The 25691-nt window shown below is 43.3% G+C and overlaps 1 protein-coding gene across 1 annotated transcript in view; it reads left to right on the forward strand.

Moving 5' to 3' along the window:
• Positions 1 to 25691, forward strand: part of pald1a (phosphatase domain containing paladin 1a) — a 77672-nt gene that overhangs the window by 14066 nt on the left and 37915 nt on the right. The window contains 15 exon segments of the mRNA XM_042082989.1: positions 326 to 490; positions 1072 to 1232; positions 2905 to 2980; positions 4379 to 4539; positions 5318 to 5408; positions 5707 to 5811; positions 8487 to 8582; positions 10375 to 10509; positions 10804 to 10920; positions 12746 to 12931; positions 13359 to 13556; positions 16638 to 16778; positions 17328 to 17399; positions 24728 to 24760; positions 24762 to 24869. Coding sequence (XP_041938923.1) covers positions 326 to 490; positions 1072 to 1232; positions 2905 to 2980; positions 4379 to 4539; positions 5318 to 5408; positions 5707 to 5811; positions 8487 to 8582; positions 10375 to 10509; positions 10804 to 10920; positions 12746 to 12931; positions 13359 to 13556; positions 16638 to 16778; positions 17328 to 17399; positions 24728 to 24760; positions 24762 to 24869 — 1845 coding nt within the window.

Here is a 25691-nt window from a genome sequence, read left to right on the forward strand (position 1 = left end):
GTGCCTGTGGTCCAGTATTTTTGTAATCTTAAGGACATGGTGCAGAAATGTGGGGTTCTTACATAAACATTGTCAGCCACTATGCCCTAAAGACTCTCCCATGTCCCTAAATGGAAAGTGAAGTGGCAGATCAAGCCATGGTTAATTACACAGGGGCATTGCTGAATTCCTGAACCATGTGGTACTCTGAGGATGAAGGTTGTGGCAATGACACAGCCTCTCTAGAGGGTGTATTTTGGTTTCTTAGACAGGGTGAGGCAAACAGTTTTATTCTCGCTCTCTCTCGCTCTTTCCCTCATCCCTTTAATGTTGCTATTTTTGCAAGGAGATCATTTTCCTCTGCGTGCGCGAAGAACCGGTGGTGTTCCTGCGCCTGGCGGACGATTTTGTCCCGTACACACCCCGCCGGAAGGAGAACCTCCATGAAAACCTCCACAGCCTGGACAAGGAGCTGACCGCCGAGGCACTGGAGGTGACCATCAGGAAGGAGGTGAGCTTGCGGCAGATGGCTTGTTTTTCTCCCTTCAACCAACATCATGAAAGACTTTATATCTATGCCTCTTGGCATCAATATTCAATGCCTTTTCACACTACGACGGTCCCCGGTTCATACAATTTCTTTCAAGGGTTCATTAGCCTACCCGATCAGCATCATTAAATAGTGCAATACCCAGCAATCCAAGCGCACATTGCCAATGTCAGAGACTTCATTCTGTATGTTATAAGTCACTGTAGCGTCAGAATGGGTTTGAAGCTATTATTTTAGAATAAAGGAACTGCATAGTGTTGCTTTAAAACTCTGGTAATGACCATATAAAATGCCTTATTTAGATGACTCTTGGAAAAAAACTGGTGCTTACATTGTTTGATAGCAGATTTAGTCTCTAGTGATCTCCCGTAATAGAGCCATTTGCTTTGCTTACGGTCTCAGTATTTGCTTTGCTTACTGTCTCAGTATTTGCTTTGCTTACTGTCTCAGTATTTGCTTTGCTTACGGTCTCAGTATTTGCTTTGCTTACTGTCTCAGTATTTGCTTTGCTTACTGTCTTTGTTCCATTTTCCTCCCACCAGCTGCATGACTTTGCCAAACTGAATGAAAATGTGTTCTTCGTCTACAACGACATCGAGCACTTCAAGGACGAGCCTCAGAAAATCTCCATCTCTTGTGACGAGGACATCCACATAACGGAGGAGGTCTACAAGAGGCCCATCTTCACCATGCCTGCCTACAGGTGCCTGACCATGTCTGACCACTGCTATTTATTCATCAAAGCACAAAGCAACTGGTGTTACGCACTTTTCTGACTCGTTTTGAATCGCCTTTGACTAGTCAGAGTGGCTGCCTACGGGCATACTGAAACGTGTCCTAAAACAACCCTTTCAAAACTGTGCAACTCACTCAATTTTCCTTTAATTGTCACCTTCGTTGTTCCTATGAGACTCATCAAGGACCCTTAATTGTCACTTCTTTACTTAATCTTAAGCGTTGAGTCTCTCTAGAGTGAGCACAGCATATGAATCAGTGTTGGATGAAGGCACTCTGCTGATGTCCACTTCTGTGAAGAGCTCCTAGTACAGTTCCACTTAATCTCTTGACTTCTGATGTAAATTTACATTTGCACTTCAACACACAAATCTGATGTGTATCCTTAACAATTTACTGGACAGTGAAGAATAGTGCTTCATCAATCAATATGACCTCATGTTTAGTGGGAACTACAAATTAGTCAGTCATTAGTCAGCGAACTATACACAGCCATCTAATATCCTGTATTGATGTATGTCAGCACGACATTGCCCCAATTGCTGCAGAAAGCAAAACCTGTGTGCTGTCAGAGCTCTGTGGTCTTCTCTCTGTGTGTGTGTGTGTGTGTGTGTGTGTGTGCGCACACACACACACACACAGAGCTGTCTTTCTCCAAGCTCCCCCACCTCATTTTCTATCTGCAGCAAATACACAGAAATATTTTCTCTCTCATCTTTCCCTCCCTCTCGGTTTGTATATGGGGGATGTTTGTGTGACGGCCGTTTTTGTTTTTGCCGGGGCCAAGCATTCTCTGAAGACCCACCATGTCCACAACATCCTGTTTGTAATCAGATCAAGCCCCCGCTGTTTATTGAAATGTAATGAGCGACCAGGTCATGTGAATGAGGCTTTTTGGGTTTTTGGAGCAGTGCAACAGAAATACAGAGGTCCCAGCTGTGAAGACACTGTCAGTTTGCCCACACAGACACACACCCACACACACACACACACACGCACGCGCACTTGCTCTCTTTCTCTCGTGCTTGCCCACACAGACACACACCCACACACACGCATGCGCACTTGCTCTCTTTCTCTCGTGCTTGCTCTCTCACGCCCGCTCGCTCGCTCGCTCTCGCTCTCTCTCGCTCTCTCTCGCTCTCTCTCACACACACGAACACACACGCTTGCTTGCTCACACACACACACACACACACACACACACACACACACTTGCTCGCTCAGACAAACACGCACACACACACACAAACACACACTTGCACTCTCTCTCTCTCTCACACTCACTCACATATACACACACACACACACCACAGCCAACTCCTTCAACTAAATGACGTTATGGACTGTGTGTGTAATGAACGAGCCTCTGGAGTAGCCCCTCATCATTGTTTGCAGTCTCTTTGGGGCAGTTTACAGAATGATAATTTGCCCTTGACCCGCCCTGACATCGGTGGAAAGGACCACTAAACAGCTAAAGAGCAGCGTGTTGTACAGTAGGGGAGAGGGTTGTAGCTCTATGTGGTGACCTTTAATGGCAGATTTGTTTTAAATATCTTACCGTGGAAAATTGATAAAAAGAAAGCGCAGAATAATTTTGGCTTTATTTTGATGAGGAACTGTGTCATCTGTCTGTGTAGGTATCAGAGATTGCCCCTGCCAATGGAAGGAGCTCCCCTCGAAGCAGAATTTGATGCCTTTGTGAACATTCTCAGGGTAAGTTTTTTTCTTTTTTTTTTTTTCTTTTAAAAGAACCAAACAGACAGACGAGAAAAAAACTCATGTAACCGAACCCATCCTTTAGAACACTTCCGTCAGAATTTCTGCATGAATATAACAAGCATGAGCAGCTGGTGCCTGACCATTCCCTTTGGTTATGCAAACATTTTCTTGAGCATGAGTGACTTATGGAAGGACGGAAAATTCTAGAACATCTGCAGAGTGTCAGAGATGCTGGTTGGCAAGTAGGTGAGAACAATAGGACTAGATCCTTCAGCACCTTGCCTCAACATCCTTCGCAGGTCATCAATCATAGGTAATCATAATAGTTATGAAAGTGGCGCATGATTTGATGGGCTCACACGGACGCTCCAGGTTGGCTGCTGTCAGGTCGTCTCTCCCCACTCCATGTCTGGTTTTCATCTCTGGGCTCTACACCAAATTCTCTCTCTCTCTGTCTCTTTCTCTTTATCTCTCTCTCTCTCTCTGTCTCTCTCTCTTTATCTCTCGCTGTGTCTCTGTCTCTCTCTGTTGGGAGGTTGAGGCAGAGACATTCTAAAGAATCTTTGGTTGAAATTCAGCAAAAAGAAGGTGTATTAGAAGGCTGGATTTTTTTTTTCTGTTTCGGACACAGCCTATACGTCTTCACTACTCTCTCATTTTTAGTCACCTTTATATTTCTTTCTGTGCCATCTTCTGGCCTTGGTCCGCAGTCCTTTACTTGTGAAGCATTTTTTTTTTAGTTGGCCTGTATTTTAGTAAGGTCCAGAGCCCTTACGCTTTAATGTCATGGATCTTTAATGTCATGGATATGGATCATGTGGCCTGTCATAAGTAAGTCAGTTTTCTTTCTTTCTTTCTTTCTTTCTTTCTTTCTTTCTTTCTTTCTCATAGATAAAAAAACCAACATATTTAAGCTTCTATAACACACAATGCTCTGGCCATTAAATAGCCTTAGTTGCTGAAATGGCCTTAAATTAAATAAACAAACAAACTCTCTCTTTATTCCTCTCTCTCTCTTTCTCTCTCTCTGGCCTGTATCATGTATATTTCAGCTCTGTTCAGACAAGAATGAGGAAAAGACCCATGAAATGCCTTCTTTGGGCAAGGCAGCAAGGACATTTGCTGACGGGGCAGAGAATACTTGCACACTATGCTTGCTTGCCTGCTATGGCCACTCTTCAGCCTCAAAAAGGTCATGAAGGGCTCATTCATTTCTGTTAGACAGCAGAGGCAGTATGCTAATGGAATAGTGTGTGTGTGTGTGTGTGTGTGTGGTAAGCCTGCTACACTCCACCTATAATGAAGGCTCACTCCCCTTTGTGTGAGTGTACTGCTCTTCTATGTGTGTGAAGCATCTTTAAGACAGTAGCCATTGTTTCAAACCCTTTGCAGGAGACGCCCAGCCTCTCACAGCGATGCGACCCCTCCAAGCCCCTGCCGGCCCTCGTCTTCAGCTGCCAGGTGGGCGTCGGACGCATCAACCTGGGCATGATCCTTGGCACACTGGTCCTGAACCACCTTAGCCCCGACTCACCTGCACCTGAGCAGCCAGAGTAAGGACACACCTACTCCAGCTGCTCACACACACACACACAGGAGCATACACAGAGGAGCATACATATACAGTACACAAAAGCAAACACACACATGCACACACTCATTTACATACACAAAAGTTGCAAGACTAGGGGATGGAGTAGGAAATGGAGACAAAATTGACAACAATATGCAGGACTGAGCAGCGGCCATTTTTTGATGCGTTGAAAATGATTCCAGGAAGTAGGGGCATTATAGCAGAAGGCTGACTTTCCCAGCTCAGAAGGAATGAATATTGTCTACCTGATCAGAACCTGATTCACATTGCTGTTTTTATTTTTCAAGACCAAAATGGATATATATATATATATATATATATATATATTATAAAACTCTACAATGTAGCCTTAGCTGGTGAGGTCACCCTGTTGGGATTTGAAGAATTTTAAGCATTTTTCCCCCTCTATTTTCCTAAGATAACGGTATGCTATGTGGAATATTATGTAACTTTTACCATATAGAAAGTGAACCAGCAATCCCCATCAGACAGATAGATTAGACGCTGTAGTAACACCAAGTAGCCAATAAAACTTTAGCCATCCCATTTACGGACCAGGAATCTATGTTTAGGCCTACTTCATAATCAGACTCCCTATTGGCCTCTATTACATGTTAGCCTACAACACTATGAATGTGTCATCACCCAACACTATGTCATTAAGCCATGAGGTGAGCCCTAAGGAGTCCTTCGTCAGTGTTTTGAAATGACATGCTGTGTGTCTAATTGGATTGCAGGGCCGTCGAGGCTGAGGAAGTGAGACCACTCTTCCGAGCGATTCAGGCGTTAATCAGCAGGCTGCCGAGCGGACAGCAGATCCTGGAGGAGGTGAGGCCAGGTCAATTGCACTGACAGGTTCCCCGCTGTTCTGCTGCACCCAAATGATTTATGCTGCTGCGGCTGCCACCGCCGATGCTTAGCCCTGAGGGATTAAAATGAATGTTGCAGTACTTTTTTTGGCCCCCAATGATATAACTGCACAATACTCAGCAGAACATTTGCTGTTAAGAATTGGCCTCATGAAGGTCAAACTTGTGATGATATGTCTTGCATGGCCTGTGGCAATGAGGCAAATTTGGTCAACGAAGCGGCTTCACTTCATGATGGTCTTTTTCTGTGCCCGCAGGTGGACCGTGCCATTCTCCTGTGCTCAGAGATGCACAACATCAAAGAGGCCATTTACGAAAACAAGAAGAAGCTGGAGGGGATCGGAGAGGATTACCAGTTTCAGGTCTGTGCCCTTCATCCTTCACGCTTCATTTTATATTTATCCTCTACCTCAGTCTTCCTCTACCACTTTCTCCTTTGACTACACTTTGACTAGTACTTAAAAGTTCTGACTTAAAAATATTGATTTATATAGTATTGATTGCTACCCTATGGTCTCTTTTGCATTGTAGCTTGAATGTTATTCCTCGTTTTTATAAGTCGCTTTGGATGAAAAGCATCTGCTAATTCTGTCTCTCTTTCTCTCACTCCTGTTGACATTCTCTCTGATTCTGTCCATTTTCTGAAATTAAATTTACTTTGTCTCTTGTCCCATCATGCTCCTGTCTGCGTCTGCAGTGGCTTGTGTAATGTGTGTTCTTGTGAAATATTTGACCGGTCTGAAAATCCATTTCACGTGGTTGGACAACAAATTGAACTTGATTGAGTTATCTGATTCCGTAGATGCGACAAAGTTGAATTGAGTGTCTCGCTGGGCTATGTCTGTCAATTTAATCTCATTTTATTGATGTAGCGCCAATAACGGTTGAAATAGTCCAGATATATATATATATATATAAAGTAAGTATATATACTCTCTTGATCCCGTGAGGGAAATTTGGTCTCTGCATTTATCCCAATCCGTGAATTAGTGAAACACACTCAGCACACAGTGAACACACAGTGAGGTGAAGCACACACCAATCCTGACTCAGTGAGCTGCCTGCTACAACAGCAGCGCTTGGGGAGCAGTGAGGGGTTAGGTGCCTTGCTGAAGGGCCGGTTCCTACTGGTCGAGGTTCGAACCGGCAACCCTCCAGTTACAAGTACGAAGTGCTAACCACTAGGCCACGACTGCCCACAATTGGGGGCGAGGAAATTGTGGCTGCCCACAATTGAGGGCGAGGAATGGCCATCTGGGGCTTGCCGAGAAGAGAGAGAGAAGATGGAAGCAGAAAGCAAGCAGAAGAATTCATACACGCATCACGATAAAACATTTCTATGAAATGCATAGAAATAGATATATCAATTAATCTCATGAATTTAGAATAGATATATCAACTAATCTCATCAATTTATGAATTCAGAAGAATTCATACACGTATCACAATAAAACATTTCTATAAAAATACATAGAAATAGATATATCAATTAATCTCGTCCAGTTATGAATTGAGAAGAATTCATACTCGTGTCACGATAAAACATTTTAGCACGTATGTGGCATATGTACTGTACATGATGCGTACAATATTCCATGAAGTTTAAAGAAAATAAGAAATAAGCATGATAGATGTTGGTGATAATGTATAGTCTGCCAGTTAGTATTGGAAAATAAGTCCAGACAGGCTCAATAAGGCCCTGATGCAAAGCCAAGGCCCCCTTCAAATCAGAGAAACTTTTTGCAGCATTCTGAAGAGCTGCACTGTGGATAAAGTGATTAAGGTGGCGATCACACTGACATGCTTTTTTCACCTCCAGAACGTGAGTGTTCTGAAGTAGTGAGTTAAAAACATGTGAGGCAGAAATTGATTGTGTACATATTGTTGTTGCTAAGATGTATAGTTATATATATCTAGGTAAGAGTCATATTTATTTTAAATCTCTAGCTCCCTGATTTGCTAAGGCAGGCAGCTAAGCAACGACCCACTGCGACCTCAGAAGTTGAACTATTTTTAACTTGCCTCGCCTCACGCTTTTAGAAGCCTTGCTTTTTTTTCCTGCTTGTGCTCCAGTTTTATAAATGCGAGGCTCGTTGCAATGGTCACTCACACCTTTCCATGGGGAAACAATTGAACTTGAGTGCTTGGAGGTGAAAAAAGTCTGAACGCCACCTAAATAATTTGTACAGGTTTCCCCCTATCTGTCATTCAGCGCTCTGTTGACCACGGGCTAAAACTGAGAGAATACAGATTGAAACCACAATATTACGTGGATTACCGTAACCAACTGGTTGCGAGCTACACAACATTGCGCTGTTAATGCAGAATTAAAGCAACTGGTTGCGAGCTTGAGAAGCCTACTCTGTGCTGGCCCTCCTCTATGATGAATCACTCGGCTATCGCGCAGCGAGCCCTGTGAAGGATGAGAGCAGACTTAGTGCAAACAAATAGGGCTTTCAGACATACGTGTAAGACCGGCGGTTCTGCGGATGTTAAACGGTTGGGCCGTATATCTGAACAACATAAACGGTCATATGGAAGTCCGAACTTAGCCGGTTGTTCTACTACTCCCCTCCTAGTATGTCCTCCGGACATTATGTAAATGTGCTGTGTCTGAACGAAGCGTAGAACATGCGGTTAAAATTCACACCTAGTGAGATCGAAATTGAAAGTGTGTGTGTGTGTGTGTGTGTGTGTGCGCGTGCGTGCATGCCCAGAGAAGGGGCATGAGAAGGAAACAGGTTCTTAAATCTTGCACTACTCCCCTTACACTACCCCTTGTGACGTCAGAGGGCAAGTGGGCATTGTCTTGAATCACCCACTGTCTTGTGGCCAATTAAAGAAGAATGGCTTCCCCAGCTCTGGAATCTAGGCACATGTTTGAAGCTTGATCTCTGTTACAGAAAACACTTGTTCATATCTGATGAGGAAGGCAGCGGTTTGTGTTATGCACTGTCACTTATAATTGTTACCTATGCATTGCCTCATGGTCCTCATGTCTCACCCTCCCACACCCCCCCCCGCCCCCGTGTCACAGGGAGGCAGCACAAAGGACTACTTCCTTCACCGAGCCCTGCAGAGCCTGGAGCGCTACTTCTACTTGATCGTTTTCAACGCTTATCTCCATGAGCAGGTGGGATTTCTAGATGCCACGTACAGCATGAACAGGGGAATTCAAGTCTGGAGCTCACCTCTGCAGCCATAGGCAGGCATGGGCCGGACAAGAGGCTAGAAAAGCATTCTTGGTGGGCCGTTAAAATTTGAGGCCGGTCTGAGTACTGTGAACATAAAGATTAATGTTTTTGAAGTTTCTTTGTTGTTACCCCTTGGCCCTTCTGCAGCCTGGGCTGTGCGGTCACACCACCTCTCACTGCTCACCAAAATGGAACCAAAACCAATTTCACTTGTTCTGGACTGAAAACATTATTTTCAATTTTAGACAACCGATTAATAACAGTATTTATCGTTCTGATTAACCTTTGCTTGAATAGTATTCAAAAGTCCATGGGCTTGGCAAGTCACCAGCCCACACAGTGTTCCCCAGACACCTTATAGGATGAATTTAGTCAGTTCAGTTTATGAATCAGTGTCTCCCCTGTATAATAGGCTAGAACTACTAGTTGATAAAAGGGATTTTCATATCCAACACTGTGTAGCCTAATTTACTGAAACATTGTGTGAAATAACAGGCTACCAGAGACACTAGGAAAATATCTGTAGGCATGGCATGCAATTGGCAGCACCACACATAGATAATGTTATTACAGGGCTTAAAGCCAGGACATTTTCTGTGCCTGAAGTTAGACATTTTTTAAGGTCTAAAATTACATAGGCCTACTTTTAAATCTCGCCCCATGCCTGAATTCAAGCACAGTGGTTTTTAACAGTTAGCCTGTTGATACCTGATACTTGATATCTAATGTGCTTTGATTTAAGCTCTAAGGCTGTTAGTATTGTGCAACCAGCCATAAATCAATTTGTAAAGACAATGTTTTTTTTAAAGGAACGTTATTAACCATTCTTCTCTAACGTTTTTAACCGGTTACCATTTAGAGGAGAGGCCTTGGTACACTGGAACAGGAACGATTTTTTTTTTTTTTTTGCTCTGAATGAACCGAAATGCAAATCGTTCTGTTTCCAGTCCCTGATTAGAAGCACTTACAAAAACCCTTCAACTCCTCAAGCACAGGCCTAGTGTGACGAACTCTCGTATGAGCAGGGCAGACACGAAATGAAGTAAAGATCCCTCAGATCTCAAAAGCTCTTGAAAATAAAATACATATTTTCTACGTACTATTTAAATGGGATGAAATCCTTTCATTCTAGAGCTATGTGCACCTTTGCGTAGCCTCTCGTTGTCTCTCCGTCTCTCAACGAACTTGCATGCATAATAGGGTTCATTCCAGTTAACTCCCCAGCAACCCCCCCCATCATCACCTACCACCACAAATAGAATTCAATTCTGTGGGAAACACTGCAACACTGCTTAATTGAAATAAAGTGGCCTTAATTCGCTGTTGTGAAACGGAATTGGTTCCTAGTAAAATTTAGTGTCCTAATCTGGCCCTGTGTGGCTCTCCAGCGCCACCATCTGGTCACCACATGAATCCTTAAAGTGGTTCAGCATCAGATAATCTGATGGAGTCTGCCCTCTGTCTGGGCCACTCTGAAAGGTTGATATTATTTTGTCTTAATCATTTCTTGTTTTGCTGAAGATCTGTATCATTCTCAGTTTTGCTGAATATCTGTATCAGTTCTAGTCAGAGGAAACCTGTTGATCAAATGAAAATTTGCCAGGGATATGAATAGTCTTAAGTTTAACTGCATGTTGAATTCATAAGGAATCTTGAGTCTTGAGTCTCCTGGATTATTCAGAAAATTTGATTTGTAATGAAACTTATGTATAAAACGTGTGTGTCCCTCAGTACCCGCTGGCGTTCGCGTCCAGCTTCAGCCAGTGGATGTGTGCCCACCCGTGGGTGTACCGGCTGCTGGCACGCATGAATCTGTCGGAGCTCTGCACGCCCGCTGACCTGGTTACCAAGGGCACCAGAGTACTGGTGAGAGAATCTGCCTCTCTGGTCTTATTGCATACAATCTTTCTTTCTTTCTTTCTTTCTTTCTTTCTTTCTTTCTTTCTTTCGTTGTGTATTTGTCAACTGAAAGTGTGCTGCAAGTATATGACAGAAATGTTGCATGTTGAATTTATATAAATACTCTGTCTGCGTCTGTGTCGTGAGGATGTGTGGCCTTATGTGATATGCTGGATTGTGTCCTGTCCAGTTGTGTGAGAGTGAAAATGTGTGTGTGTGTGTGTGGCCTTGTGTTGATATTTTGTGTTGCGTCCTGTCCAGGTGTCTGAGGACTACTTGGCCCCAGATGTCCTGAGCACAATGAAGGAGATGAAAGTGGCCAACTTCAGGCGGGTCCCTAAGATGCCCATCTACGGCATGGCCCAGCCCACATCAGAGGTGGGGATACACATGGTTGACCACACCGAGTTCATGGCGCAAACATAGCGTCCTGACGTTTACCCACAAATCCTGTAGCCCTTAACTTTTTAATCAGTCTGACATTCTGTTTGTCTGGATAAAGGCCACACTGCAAAAACTGCTTATCTAACCAAGTGTTATTAATCTTATATCAAGATAAAAAAAAACTAGTTGATTTGTTTGTTTTCAGTATAAAGAGACTTACCTAGCGCTTTCTTGTGAAATCATTTGACTTAATTTAAAAAAAAAAAAATTGACTTATTTTAAGACATCTCATCTTGAAAACAAGCAAATTTGTCTGCCAGTGCGTAATGCAAATTTGTCCTAAAAACAAGCATATTTGTCTGCCAGTGCGTTGAGCAAATTTGTCTTGATAAGACTCCTTAATTTAAGAAGACTTCAACTTATTTTAAGTCAAAATGATCTTTTGAGAGGGCGCTAGGTAAGTCTTTTCATACTAAAAACAATACCAAATAGATTTTTTAATCTTAATATAAGATCAATAACACTTGGTTAGAATTCATTTTTTGCAGTGGCACTTTCACATGCCCCATGCAGCCTACAGTATGTGAAAAGATGCAGCAGGATACGTTGTACATTTTATGGTTTTATATCAGCCACATACAGTAAATCCATCAGGTGATATCTTTCTCTCAATTATAATGGGTTTATTTGTGTTTAGTGCACAATAGAAATAAGTAGAAATTAGAAGTATACTTATTAACTTATCCAACTTATTTTGGATTCTGGATTTTTTCACAGCTGTGTTTTTCTGTGAAGGCTACATTCATGTCATTTAAAGAAACCAAATGCCTGGCTGTGTGTCTGTCTGTCTGTCTGTCTGTCTGCCTGCCTGCCTGTTTGTCTGTCTGTTACAGCCTGTGCATACCAAATCTGGCAAGTCTGCTCTTTACCATATCAAAGACATTGTTTCACTTCATGGTCTGTTGTTTTGTCCAAATCTTTTTTTGCACCCTCATTATCCTGTGTTCAAAAACAAAACTTTTTTTTGTCATTTTTGGAGCAAAAATGAAAAATGTCAGACAAAGCCAATCTGTGGGTGATGATTGTACAATATGAGCCTTTCCTTAACTTTAACAGTTCAAACTATACTTTTACAATAAATATAACTGTCAGCATCTATTATATCCTTGATGTTGAATGTATGCTCTGAATGTCCTGATTTCAGTCTGTGATATTATTTTATTTTTTTTATATTAGGAAATACTGACATTGAGTTGAGTTGATTCAGGTGAAAGACATTGAGTTTATTTTAACTGGAACCCTTAAGTATAGACTTGGAAAGCAGCAAGACTGTGAGGCCATGCAAAATTGAAGCCCTCAAGTCTCATTATGCTTCCGTGGTGAACACGCTTGGGAGCTAAATTAAAAAAAGGTTATCGGCACTGTGCTTCGATTGGCATTTTCAATAAAGACTGGTGCAAAGACAAAAAGAGGGAGGTCGCTCTAGAGGTTAGAGACTGCATGTGAGGAATTAGATTGTGTTTCCTTGGCAATGTTGGAGCTCTATGCACAAATGCTTTTGTCTATCTTTCCGATAAAAAGTGACACTGCATGCTGTAGAAATATTATTATATATGTGCATACATATGAATGCAGTCGTGAAAGCCTTGGTTTAATCGATTCAAAAGACTGATTAAAACGAGAATAAAACATCTGTTCCTCTACTTCAAGTGTCTTATGCTAACACTGCCTGTTTATAAAACAAGTAAACCTCAACCCTGTGGAACGGTGCGGTGCACAGTGTTGACTTCGTTTGTTTGTTGTCGACTGGCGTTGCTAGGCGACGGGCACGGTGCTGGCCTACCTGACGGACGAGAAGCGGAAGCACAGCCGCGTGCTGTGGGTCAGTCTGCAGGAGGAGCTGGTGCTGGAGGCCAATGGGTGTGTCTACTCACCGCGCGAGCCCAGCTGCCTAGAGCAGCACATCCCCGTGCCGGCCCCTGCCGGACAACCACAGCTCATCGAGGTGACACGCACACACACACGCGCACACACACACACACACACACACACACACACACACACACAGGTCAGTCACAGTTGCCTGTGTTCTTTTTGATCTGTAAATGCCCAGTATAATGGCGTTCATGCTTTTGGCGTGCATTATTGTCGTGGGTGTATAGTTGTCAGCATAAGGTACTGTATGGTTGGCCACCGCCACCGCCCCCACCCACTCACACATACTCTTAGCACACTTCTCTCTTATGCCTCTGCTTTGAAAACCCACCATAAAAAACCCCAAACCTTTGGACCATATCTTCACGGTGCCATCTGACCCTTGACCTCTGTGACCCCCCCCCACCCCCCCCCCACACACACACACACACACACACACACACACACACACACACACACACACACACACACACACACACACACACACTCCCACACAGAAACAGGAGACGGCGCTGAAGGAAGAGGTGTTGGCGGCACAGAAGTGGCTGGAGGTGACGATGGAGCAGGAGAAGCAGATGAAGATGTTCAAGAGCTGCCTGACGCCACAGGAGGTTTTCAACCAGCACAAGGCCACGCACCAGGGCCTGCAGTACCGCCGAGTACCACTGCACGACTGCTGTGCACCACGGGAAGAGGTGAGGAGACTCCAACACACACACACACACACACACACACACAAAGTAGGCTACAAATGGGACTTTGAGTGTAGCAACCACTGATAAATGGCAAGATTTGCGTGGAGATGACCAAACGCCTATTCCATTCCATTCTGTTCTATTCATATGCTGATATTTTGCATGTTTTAGGTTGTAAGTTTGTTGTTTTGTTGTAAGTAAACGAGGGCCACTGAGTGCTTATTCAGAATCAGAATCAGCTTTATTGGCCAGGTTTGCGTAAACAAACAAGGAATTTTACTTCGGTTAATCTTTGCTCTCAAAGTACAAAACTCACTTAACAGTATTTTTTTTCTCTCCATTCTGTTTTTATTCTTTATATGTTAATAAATGTTTATTCTATATTCTTTATATGTTAAGTTATACTGTATAACTGTACAGTATAACGATTTTACAAATTTACACAAAATTGCAGAGAGGGAAGGAATAGTGCAATATCAGTACCCGTAATTTCCCAACTATTAGCTTATATGTGGCTTATACATTGATTTCGCAAAATTTCTTCAGCTATGAGGTTAATACACAGGGGCAGTTAATATGGTATTAATATGGTTTTGTTCATTTTAACTTGCATAAAACACTGTCCTGCGCCTTATACACAATGCAGCTAATACACAGGAAATTACTGTATTGTCTGAGATTTAAGATTTAAATATAAATATAGTGCAAGGCAGTTCAGTGCAATGGTAATATATTAGTAAGTAAATTTAATTTATAAAGCTCATTTAAACACAGCATAAACTGACCAAAGTGCTGTACAGTGGATAACTAAAGATTAAGACAAGTAATACAGAAAAACACATTGGAACAATATTCATAAAAACATGAATAAAAGGAAACCTTATCCAATATCGGGGCACACAACACACAATACATAGGATGAGCAGGAGTACAGGGTTAAGGAAACAAGGAAGGCCAGCGAGTAAAGTGGGTTTTTAGCCTGGATTTGAAGGCAGAAATGGAGGGGCTAGATCTAATATCCAGGGAGAGCTGGTTCCACAGACGTGGAGCAGCAACTGCAAAAGCTCTATCACCCCTCTGTTTGAGCCGTGAGCATGACACATGCAGAATACCTTTATTTTAGGATCTCAAGGACCTTTGAACTGAGTAGGGCTGTACAAGGTCGATGTTCACGCCTCCTGATGCCATTGTTATATTAATAACAATATTGTAATTGTAAGATTGAAATATACATGAGGTAGATGAGCAGAACGGTGTTGATTGACTTTGTTCAGTGTAGGGATGGGTGCTATTTCTGAGAGCTCAACAGAGTGACTGGAGTGGTCAGCTCCAGTGATCCTCTCTAATGGTCTGCTGCAGTCTGGCCCATTTCAGTTTTGGTGGCTGACCCCAACCTGACAGTGATGGAGGTGCAGATGACAGACTGAGTGATGGCTGAGTAGAAAGTGGTCAGCGGTCACTTAAATGACTACAGACGTCAGGGCGATGGCCCTGTCTGTAGTCATTTAATCCTGTGATGGCACAGTCACATGGGCACACACACATACACGTGTGCGCACACACACACACACACTCATGCATGCATGTGTAACATATTCACATATTCATGCATTTTGGCATTCATACAATTTCAACAAGGACGGCAGTAATAGCTCTGGATGCAATTTCATGTTTGCTGGAGCCAGACTCCTCTGTTCCACAGGACACACGTACGTACACACACTCACACACACACACACAGACACACACACACACACACACAGTTACTGTTGGAGATGGGCGCGGACTCACATTCTTGTGCCCTTGATCAAAATAGATGTCTGCTCTTTTGATGCCTACTCAGACATATGCCCTGAGGGGACAGCCATAGTCTCCCACCCCCTCTCCTCCTGTCTCACTTACACACCCACTCATTGTGTCATTGTGACCCGCTCACACACTGGCCGAATCACTGTGCCCATAGCACCCCTCAGGGTACCTCTACTGCACTGCAGAGGGCATTCAATGCCCTCACGCTAGCCTGTCCTCTGTGCACTTTTGTCCTCACGCTAGCCTGTCCTCTGTGCACTTTTGCCCTCACGCTAGCCTGTCCTCTGTGCACTTTTGCCCTCACGCTAGCCTGTCCTCTGTGCCCTTTTGCCCTCACGCTAGCCTGTCGTCTGTGCACTTTTGCCCTCATGCTAGCCTGTCCTCTGTGCACTTTTGTCCTCATGCTAGCCTGTCCTCTGTGCACTTATGGAAGCTTTTGCCATGGTGAACCCAATGATTACAGTTCAACTGTTCCTCGAATAAGCACATATTTTTTTACACCTGAAAACCGAATCCAGCAGAGAATGGATTCCCATGAGGATAACAAGGGAGCAAACATTAGTCTGTGTGCTCCCTCTAGTGGCAAGATTGCTACAAGGCTAGTCTGCTTGCAAGAGGGTTGGTGATGTGGCAAGTGCTTTTAATTTGCATGACAGCTCCTAGGTCTTCATAGCAACAATAGCATTTATAACTCTCCAGCCCTCCCCCTTTGTCCTTACCATAGTTTATACTGTATTTATAATTAGACAACTAATTATTCTCCCTGGCGTAACTGTAGTTACGTTACTTTAACGGTGTTAAAAACATCTTATGGGTTTGAATAGTTTGCCGCAATAGTAGGATCTGTGAAGAGCCCAAAATGAGGCTGTTGATCGTCTCAGAGGAGAGAAAACGGCAGAGGTGCCTGTCTGCCACAGCGAGCAATGTGGGGCACAGAAATTGGGAAATTTGCATGGAATTTTTAATGTGCCTGTGTTTGTACCCTCTGTGGAAGACGATTGAGTCAGTGTGTTGTATAAATATATATTTTTGGAAATTCCTCAGTGTTTCTGCTTTTTTGGGGGCTATGTCTCTGTTTTGGTTACGGATTAAACAGATTGATTTGGTGCCTTTTCTGCATAATATTTTCATGGTTGTCAGTGTGTATGTCTATGAGCGAGGAACGGGGGGCTTAACATATTATGATGACAAATGAATTCGGTGCATAACTGTATAACTTGAATTGTTTGTTTGTGTGTGCGCGTTTGCGTGTGCGTGTGTTTTCACTGCCAGGATTTTGACCAGCTCCTCGAGGCCATGAAGAGCAGCCTAGCGGAGGACCCGCGCTCTGCGTTCGTCTTTAACTGCTCCAACGGGAAAGGCAGGACCACCACGGCCATGGTCACCGCCGTGCTCACGCTCTGGCACTTCAATGTAGGCGGGCTGCTGCAAAATACACTCACTCACACTCTCTCTCTCTCTCTCTCTCTCTCTCTCTCTCTCTCTCTCTCTCTCTCTCTCTCTCTCTCTCTCTCTCTCTCTCTCTCTCTCTCTCTCTCTCTCTCTCTCTCGCAAACATTTTATTAGTTTACCAATCTGATGCATACTATAAATATACACAAGTTGAAATACCATTAGCTTCTCCATTTAAAAAAAAAAAAAAAAAAAATATATATACAAAAAATATATAAATATTTTGTTGTTTTAAGTAAACGGGGCTTTTGCAATTTTGTGTTTTTCCTTGTCTGCCTCTGCAAGGACCATATTAGTCATAAGTCTGGTGTCTAAAAGGCTGATAGACTGAAATGTAACAAGTTGTGAAGTGACCCATGTATATAGATTTGTTTAGTGTCAGATTGTGTTCTGTTGAGTTCCACCTTGTGACTTTCACCACGGCGTCAAAGTAAAAAGTTAAACACAAATCAACTCATTCAACTCCTTTCATTCAAATGAGGATTTCATTTATGTTCATCTCCCATCCAGGGCTTCCCAGAATTTGCCGATGATGAGATTGTGAGCGTCCCTGATGCCAAGTACACAAAGGGGGAGTTTGAGGTAGGACACACACAGACACACAGACACACAGACACACAGACACACAGACACACAGACACACAGACACACAGACACACAGACACACAGACACACAGACACACAGACACACAGACACACACTCTGTCACTCATTGTGAAAGATAGGAGATGAAGTGTACCTGACTATAAGGGCATACTTACACTAGGCATGGTTCACTTGTACCGTGCCGGAGTATGATTCTCTCCCGTTCTTGGTCCGCACTCAAACTGCTTACTATCAAACTGTACCCAGACACAGTTGAGCTGCTGTGCTCTAGAATATATGCATAGACGCGTCCAGTCCAACAGACAGAACAAACATATTGTCAAAAGTTGTGTGTTTAGAACTCCATCCTCTCTCTCTCACACTCACACTCACACACACCACAACACTTATACAGTACAGACTTCAATTACATCTGCCATCTGCTAAGAGTGTGCCTTGAGTTAAAAAAAACAAACAAACATGTTTAATGTGCTTACTCTGTGTATGGCTGTGTGGATACAGAGAGAGTTGGGGGTGGAGAGAGAAAATAAGGCCTGTGGGAATGTGGGTCTTGCTGCTGCAGATGGACACAAGGGCAGTTGAAGAAAAACCTCAGAGGATTTCATTGCATTCTCTTGTCTGCCCTCTGGTGCTGAAGGTGCTTAATTGGAATGACTAGGCTTTTGCAAAGACTGGCTCTGCCTTCACTTTAAAAATAAATATTATTTAATAATAAATAATATTTAATAATAAAATATTATTAAATATGTATATTTATACAACTTTTTCTTGGTGGAGATTATCTTCAGGGGTCAAATCAGAAAAGTTGCAGGAGCTCTGCTGTTTATTGTACAGAGTATTGTAATTCTGGCTTCTGCTGTAAAAGTGGTAGGGCCACAAGTCACACACACACCACATTCAGAAAGTCTCATGGTTTCGCGATGTGACAAATTGCTTTAAGGCACTACACTCATACATGCCAGGCACAGGCTAGAACAAGTCACACACACACACCACATTTTCACTACAGATCACAAATCAGTGAATCACATAAAAAGGAAATTACCAATTATGGTCTATAGGGTGCATTACAGTAAGCACATTTATGCTTTGGCTCATGTGTTTGGAATTCTTTTCAAAATCTCCATCTAATTCCTTGGAAACCCTTCTAATCTAGCACATCCATTCCGTATGCCAAATTGTCACACCATTTTTGAAAAACTGAATATGAAATTAAAATGTCTGCAGCCATTCATTTGATTCTCACGAAATTTGGTGTACATCATTTCCAGGCAATGCTGGCATGACGTTTTGCCATTCCGTTTCAAAGTTACATGTCAATATCTGTAGGACTGCCTTGACCAAAAATCTGATATTTGGTATACTTATACATGCTCCCATTTACTTAAATTGGCAAAAGTGCTGAAGTGAAGTGTGAAGAGCCAATCAGAATTCAGTAGCCAATATTTGCCAGCTTGAACGGCAGATTTTCATAGAAACAGTTTATTTTGATGGCTGCTGCTGGGCTAGCTACTTTAGCCAGAAATATCCTTAATTGCCACCATCTTTAAAAATGACACCCGGGCAAATTTTTACAAACTAGCCATGTAGGTGCCACCTTACAGATGGAAAATATCACTGGCCGATCCTCATTCATAATTCACAATGGCACTTAAAAGCTACAAAATATTAAACAAATTGATCCCAAGGGTGACACTCCAATAAGCACTGTTTTAGCTTACATCTCACAACTGCTTGGGTTAGAAATAACTTATTAATTCCTCATTTGTCTGTGACCTTCTGTAACTGCCACTTCTGAATTCAAAATTGGTTGTGAGCACGGGTGGCTTGGGGTGGCCGCGGCCACCACAACATAAACTCTGGCCACCCCTGGCTATGTGGCCGACGGACAAAAATGTGTCCAAATTCACACCCATTATTCTCTGTTGAATTGCTCACGGAGTACTTATCACACAAATTACAGATACACAGATATCACGTGAAAGAGCAGAACCTGAGCTATCCCATGATGTTAAAGCAACACCAAAGAGTTTTTTGTACCTTAAAATAATGTTTCCAAAATCGTTTCAGTGGTTCATCAACTTGTAACAGGGTGAACGGCACTTCTGAATTCACTTTGCGGCCCTCTATCGGCTATAACTATGTAAGTTTGCCAGATCGGGTAGCGGATCTGTAGTTCGATGGAATGAGACATAAGAAACTACAAATTTGACTTGTATCTGATGTCGCAATACATCATACTTTTATAAATCGTGCAACATATTCTACCTTGTCTGTGGACATCGTTATTTGCAAAGCCGATGATGGATAAACAAATAGCGTGCGTGCGACAGAGGGAAAGTTCTTTGGTGTTGCTTTAACGGCTAGGTGTTGTGATGAACGGTTCACGAGAAAATTAACGTTGGATATACATGGCATTTCCATTGTGCACACAGCGCTTCGTCCATCTCCACACCCATTACTTTCGGTGGTATAACTCACGAACACCTTGGTCAAAACAAAAAAAAAAACATTCCTCTGTACAGTAAGCGGATCCTGAGTGATCCGGTTTTGAAATTGCAGTAAAATTCTACATGTTATCTAGCCTGGGTTTCCCCATGCTGCCATACACGCACAATTTTATTCACGCTGCTAGGCAGCCTGGATTCCATGAACCAAATTTTCACCTCAACGAAGGAACCAATCACAGAACGGAGAGGGGACAGCAAGATGATGACAACACATCGAAGCAGTTATGAGCTACGTACAGACGCTGTGTAGTTCCCAGACCCCATCTCAATGAGATGAGGTCTGGCGTCAGCTAGGCTACATGTTATCCAACTTTGGGCTGAAATTCTAATATTTTCTAATAGCAGCCCAAAATAATGAACTTGCTTTCCTTGCTTTCCAAATCAAAGATCAAAGACTTTATTTAGGTGAAGATTCAACACATTAGCGGTCATTCCCTTTATCCACGCCACTATAAGGGTTTACGGTAGAGTTAAAATTTGTCAATGTGTCAGCTCAGTTCTTGGCAGATGTAACTGAATATGAATGTAAAAGACTTGCCTTTTAGGGCACGAACGGTCAAAAGCACAAACTTTTTAGAAATATCCTGGCATCATTTTAGGGACCAGGAGAAGTTTTCCGTTGACGTAGCACATTTTAAAAGTATACACAATCTGTGTGCACCGAACATCCTCTTCCCTTACTTCCCCTACTTCCCTATTTATTATATTCTATAGTGACCTTATGACCGTCCCAGGTATTAACTAGGGGGCAGAAAAAGACTCACGGCACGGTTGATGAAACTGCACATAGTCAGTTATGTAACTGCTTCAAAGTCACGCTACCGTAAGGCTAAAAATAACTGTGCCCTCACACTATCGCATGTGACCATTAACTTAAAAAGGTGATTTTCTCCTCTTCTGGCGTATCGTGACGGGAGAACCATGACAACTGGATGCGGTTATCTTAGCGATACTTTTTGCAATACCCTCAATATACAGTACATATCGTTGGAAAGCTTAGTTTATGGCCGTTCATGTGAGTACAATAACTTAATTTTTTTAATTTTACCAAAGCGACGGGTTTCGCCTTGCAGGGTCACATATCAATAAAAGTGCAGTTGTGGTGTTTTGATTGAGTAAATAACAATTACCCAATTACAGTTCTGAAAACAAAATAATCATTTAAAATAAATGATTAATGAAAATGCATTAAAATGGAGGATATAATATATTGGGACACATAAGAAGAGTTTGGCTCCAAAATGCTATATGTGATGTATTACTATTAGTGCTGTCAAACGATTAAACATTTTAATCGCGATTAATCGCTGAATTCCTATAGTTAACTCATTGAATGCCAAGCTGTTTTCGGAAGCTTTGTCCTAGAGTGCCAGCAATCTAGACCATTGTTGCTGATTTTTGTACAGCCACAGCATATTCTGTGTTATAGCTATGAACACATACAATGGCTCGTTTAAAAGGTGATGTCAATTCATGACACTCCTGTTAGCAAACTGCAAGAGCAACAAATAGGAACATAATGGTCACATTAATCCCAATACCCTCAATATACAGTACATACACAGATAACTCTTACACCAACCTTATGTTGTGCCTTTTATTCACGTTTGTTTCAAGATTTAGAAAGTATATAAGCCCTTTTCGCTCCCCACTTCTATGCATCATAGGTTTCCATTATATCCAAACATTCATCTTTCCCCTAAAAGGGGGTGTGTAAGTGCAGCACAACTTTCCATTCCATTCGTCAGCGTATTGCGTATTGTTTAGTTTCCGGTCTAGCTGAATCCTGTGTGGTGTTGTAGTTGTTCTAACGTTACTAGTTGTTGCAACAGCATGTGAAAAAACTACAAAGTTTGTTAGACCAAAAAGAATGTTAATCTCGCGATAAAAAAAAATTGACGCCGTTAAAATAGGTTTACGTTAACGCCGTTAATAACGCGTTTTGGCGTGCCTCCCCTGTCAAAATTTTCTGCTGGCGCCATTGGTTGTGAGTGCTGCTATGTGGTTGCAACTGCTGCCATGCTGCTTGACCCCCGTTAATTGCCGCTTGTGGCTATATTTTTCTTAATCTTCTTTTTTTATTGGTTTTAGTAATGTTTTTCTTTTCCTTTTCTTTCCATGCTCTATTCTGTCTCGCTCTCTCTCTCTCCTCTCTCTCTCTCTCTCCTCTCTCTCTCTCTCTCTCTCTCTCTCTCTCTCTCTCTCTCTCTCTCTCTCTCTCTCCTCTCTTTCTCCTCTCTCTCTCCTCTCTTTCTCCCTCTGACTTTCTGACATCCAGCCTGTCTCTTCTTTTTCTGCCCGATCTTGTTCCCTACCTCCTCTCCTTTGTCCTCTGTTCATCTGGGACACCTGTTCCTGTGTCACTCCCTTTTGGAGGCTTTTGGGTACATGGCCCTGGGCCATGGGCTGTAAATCTTAGGGTATTGTGCCCATGCTGGGGCCACTTTACTTGGGAATGACGTCAACACCCCCTCATCCATTCCCTGTGAGAAAGTACAAAGAATACTTCATCTGTCTCCCCACTTTCTCCTCCCCCCCTACCTCCTCTCCTCTCCTCTCCTCTCCTCTCCTCTCCTCTCCCCATCCCTTTGGAGTGATCCATCTCTGACAGGGCACCATAGCAGCCCGAAACTCCGTTGTCAAGGAGACTTCTTTTTTTGCGCTGCGTTGTCCTGAGGGTGCCGGGTACTTCAGTGAAGCAAGACAAAAGTATGCTGGTGAGGGACACAATGGGGTAAACTGGCTGTGCCATCAGGGCTGTCCCTACGGAAGCAGCATGGAAGAGCTCTGTGTTGTGTGTGTGTATGTGTGTGTACACCGTGTTTGGTGCCCCAGCCCTTAAGCTTGGCTTTGGATGGCTTGGCATGGTTCCACAGTTTTACACAAACATGGGGGGTCCTGACTCTCTTGTGTTTTATACGAGCTCCTCGTCACGGACGTGCCCCCAGAGTGTCCTGCTAACTGCTAACAAGGCTTAATCCTCAATTTTGCCACACTGCGCTGGTCTGCACAGGGGGTCTGCAACACAAGCCCAGCTGCCTGCTCACAGGCGCCATACTAATCCCCCTACCTCAGACCAAATCACGGTTTTTGGTGTGTGTGTGTGTGTGTGTGTGTGTGTGTGTGTGTGTGTGTGCTTGTTCGTGTGTATGTGCACGCACGCACACAGATTTGCTCACTCACGTCCGATTTATACCTTACACCTGTCATTGAGTATTCTTGTGTGTGTGTGTGTGTGTGGTGTGTGTGTGTGTGTGTGTGGTGTGTGTGTGTGTGTGTGTGTGTGTGTGTGTCCCTGCACTAGTTTGCTCTCTCACGGCCGACTTGCACCTTACACCTGTCATTGAGTATTCTGGTGCAAAGGTGATTCTTTTTGTAGTGTGCGGATGTGAATACTGTTTTCCCCATATCGTAACGTCACATATTACCAACTGTCACGTATGTCCAACCTCTTACGTGTATGTGTCACTTAATATTAATTTCTATACAAAGCAAGACGGCGGATTCCTAAAGAAACGCAAGCACCCACACCATACGTTTTATCTAAATTAGCTATGTACCTTGTGTTGTAAGGCTGCGTGTAGCGCTTGGAGCTCCAGTGGAATTTTGAATGCGAAGAGAATTCTCGGGCTAATTGTTGTGCGTCAGAAAGGTTGGGAATAAGCACCCACCAGCCCAGTACTAAACTCCGAGCATGGTAAGAACCAAACCAGATTTGGTTCAAATCTACACTCCTATGGCTACTGAAAAATGTAAGGTTCATTTAGCAAATGTTATTTTGAAGTATTAAAAAAACATCGTTGTTTTAGAATTTTCGAACGAAATGGTTGGTAATTAGCACGTTTACCATATAGTTGTGAATATACGATTGTGTGTGTGTGCATGCTCGGCGTGTGTGCGTGCGTCTCTGTCTGATTCTTGTCTCCATGTGTCGGATACATTTCATCCGGATGGCCTGTTTGGCTGGTTGTCGCATGGTTTAAATAATGCCAGCGGTGTGGCAGTGCAGTGCAGTGCCCGTGCCAAAGCCAGGCCCTGGCATTGATGTTGGCCTGGCAAGTGGTGCCTGGTGGCCGGTGATATTCCCAGTAGCGCTGGAGCTGGCAGCCATCACCCCTGCCACACCGCCTCTGTTCTCCAGGCGCACACACACACACGCACACTACTCCTCTGTGCCACATCACACATTTAAATTCAAAGCTCCAAATCTCCAGACACTAAGAGGAGCTCAGCCCCCCCCCCCCCCCCCCCCTCCCCCACAAAACTGTACACACACAAACACACACACAGACATGAGATCAATGCATATAGCAAAGGTCTTGCCCGTGTGGGACTCTCCCACTCTCTGAGCTGCTGGCTTGTTTGTTTATAAGCAACTGCTCCTTTACAACACACAAACACAAACACACAACCCTCCCTTCAGCTGAACAGTCTCGCTGGTCACTCTTTGCAAGTGGAGGGCACTCTAGCTGCTGCTCTTGTCTTGGAACATTATCATCTGAACAGGATGATGCCAACATGAAATGCATATTTTAGACTGCACTGAAGGCCTTGATCGGGTAGACTTGTGTGTGTATGTGAGAGTGTGCACCTGCACCTGTTGTTCAGCTGTTTAATTGGGGGAAATGTATATGCACAGATTTAATTACAACATTGGTGACAACTACATCCTAAGACATTTTTAGAGTATACTGTATGCATGACTCTGACATCAATTTTTCACCTATTGGTATCTCTCTCTCTCTCTCTCTCTCTCTCTCTCTCTCTCTCTCTCTCTCTCTCTCTGCATGCCAGGTGGTGATGCAGCTGGTGAGGCTACTGCCCGACGGGGCACCGCATGAAGCGGGAGGTGGATATGGCGCTGGACGGCGTCAGCGAGACCATGACACCCATGCACTACCACCTGCGTGAGGTCATCATCTCCACCTACAGACAGGTAGGGGGCACTATTTCCCTTTGGCCCCGGCTCCATGCTCAGAAGCCAACAACCCCCCCCCCCCCCCATTCCCCCTTCCACTCACAGCCCCTGTCCTCCTTCCTATCCTGCCCACCCACCCTCCCCAATACACAGATGCTACCTGAAATGAAATTTCTCTCTCTCTCTCTCTCTCCTCTCTCTCTCTCTCTCTCTCTCTCTCTCTCTCTCTCTCTCTCTCTCTCTCTCTCTCTGGTGTGGCTTTCCCGTCATGACTCCATAAAGTGCTGTTATTTTTATGAGGGGAACACCTTTTACATATGGGGACAGTGCTCCGGAAACAAGCTGGAATGTAGATTTGCCATGTTTGTTCATGGAGACAAAAACCTTTCTTTTGCAACAATTTGCCCTTGAACAATGTGGGCTGTCATAAAAAGCTGATTGAATATGCAAGTCATTTATCTCAGATCATTTGTTTGATTGTTTATATTATAAAGACAATTAAAATTATTTCAGACTTAAAGGATACATTTTGGCACGTCATGATTACTAATTAGAAAATATAGAACTTGAGAGTGTTGACTCTTTCTGTGTAGAAAGAAATGTACAAATGTCTATATGGATGAGAAATATCAGTTTACCACAGAACAGAAAAGAACAGAAAAGCAAAAACAAATTCACAAATTCCTCTTCATGGTTGAACAACAATCTGTGCATTTCTGCGGATGTCACCGGAACTGTGGATGTAGGCTGCATTCATATCGTTTCCTCTGGTGATTTGTAATGCCGGAGGAAGAGAATGACTCGTCTGACCCATAGGTGGTGCAGGAGGGTTGTGGGAAG

The sequence above is a fragment of the Alosa sapidissima genome, chromosome 24, assembly GCF_018492685.1.
Source record: "Alosa sapidissima isolate fAloSap1 chromosome 24, fAloSap1.pri, whole genome shotgun sequence".
Lineage (NCBI taxonomy): Eukaryota > Metazoa > Chordata > Actinopteri > Clupeiformes > Clupeidae > Alosa > Alosa sapidissima.